The sequence below is a fragment of the Leucopleurus acutus genome (assembly GCF_964270905.1).
Source record: "Leucopleurus acutus genome assembly, chromosome: 10".
Taxonomy (NCBI): domain Eukaryota; kingdom Metazoa; phylum Chordata; class Mammalia; order Artiodactyla; family Delphinidae; genus Leucopleurus; species Leucopleurus acutus.
Genome location: NC_139153.1, coordinates 25,212,094 through 25,213,590, shown reverse-complemented (window position 1 = coordinate 25,213,590; position 1,497 = coordinate 25,212,094). Strand labels below are relative to the sequence as shown.

Below are 1,497 nucleotides of genomic sequence, written 5' to 3'. Positions count from 1 at the left end.
TTGTTGACAAATAGCCTATGAATGTATTTTGCTAAGCAAAAGGTTATCTGATCCAGAAAGAAATGTTGCCACCTCTTAAAGAGATAGACGTGGCTGTGTATTATTAGTAAAGAACAGTTTCGTTTTGCTCACACCTTCTTATAGTTATATAGCACGACTGCATTTTTATAAATGCATACGTGTGTATGCACGTACACATACATACTTCATATACATAAATACATGTGCATATTATACACACAACTTTAGATACGTGTATAGAGAGAGGGAAAGAGAAATTTATAATTATATTTACCAAAAACCCTTAATAAAGGGCCAGTGAAATTCTCTCTGGAAAGTGCTGTTAAAGAAGGGCTTTGGACAGTGTGCTCCGAGGTCCCGCGGATCTGTCTTTTGCTTCAACAGCGTTTGGACAGAACAGACCCAGGGACACCCCTTGCTCCTGCCTCCCACCACACTCCAACCTTTTTTCCAGTCACAGCCTTTGGAATCAGCCACTCCGCTATCCTCGGTCACAGGGAACAGCCAACACCATTTTTTGGAGCTTAACTCCTCATTACCGATCAACCACGAGCTCCCGGATTCCTCAGAATTACTCCACCGAGGTGGAGGCCAACACCTGGCCAACATGCATCTGCAAGCCTCCTACACCTACCTCGCTCTGAGCTTCTATTTCGACGATGTTGCTCTGGAGAGCGTGGGCCGCTTTTCCGGGAATTGGCCGAGGAGAAGCACGAGGGCGCCGAGCGTTTTGAAAATGCAAAACCAGTGCGGCGGCCACCCTCTCTTCCAGGAGGAGCAGAAGCCTCCCCAATATGAGTGGGGTAAAACCCAAGACGCTGTCGGAGCCGCCGTGCTAGCGGAGAAGAACCTGAAACAGACCCTTAAGGACCTGTCTGCCCTGGGCTGTGCCCCCGCATACCCCCGCCTCTGTGACTTCCGGGAGAGCCGCTTCCGGGAGAAGCAGGTGAAACTCATCAAGAAGATGGGCGACCACGTGACTAACCTCCGCAGGCCGGCTGGCCCCCAGGCTGGGCTGGGCGAATATCTCTTTGAGAGGCTCACCTTCCAGAACCACCAGGAGCCTCCGGAGCCCAGCAGGCTTTGAGGAGCCCCGCTCTGCAGCCACTAGGCAGCTTTTTAACCACCCTGGAGCCCTGTCCCAAGATGTGGACCAAATGGAAACAATAAAGCTTTTTGCAGAAAAAAAAAAAAATAGAGCTTTGGTTTTCTGCATTTTTACAGGGATGTATTACTCAAATAATGAGAAAATGAAAGTGAAATTATCTCCATTTAGAAAAGTAAATTGAGTATGTGTCAGATGAGAAATAAACATGAGAAGTCTAAATAGAACCACAGAGAATGTTTTTAAAAAAGAAAGAAAAAAAGACATTTATAATAGAGAGGGAGGGAAGTCATGATCTGAAAAAACAGAGGATGACACATCTTACGTCACATTCCCATAATAGCAATACAGAGGTCCTAAGTGTGTTTCAT

At 46.6% G+C, this 1,497-nt stretch overlaps 1 protein-coding gene across 1 annotated transcript; it reads left to right on the top strand.

The window, feature by feature from the left end:
• Positions 1 to 628: 628 nt before the first annotated feature.
• LOC309967020 (ferritin light chain-like) lies at positions 629 to 1,108 on the top strand (the record flags this gene model as incomplete). Its single annotated transcript, XM_082847470.1, has 1 exon — positions 629 to 1,108. One exon carries the CDS (start codon positions 629 to 631, stop codon positions 1,106 to 1,108), a length of 480 nt encoding a protein of 159 aa, XP_082703596.1.
• Positions 1,109 to 1,497: the final 389 nt, after the last annotated feature.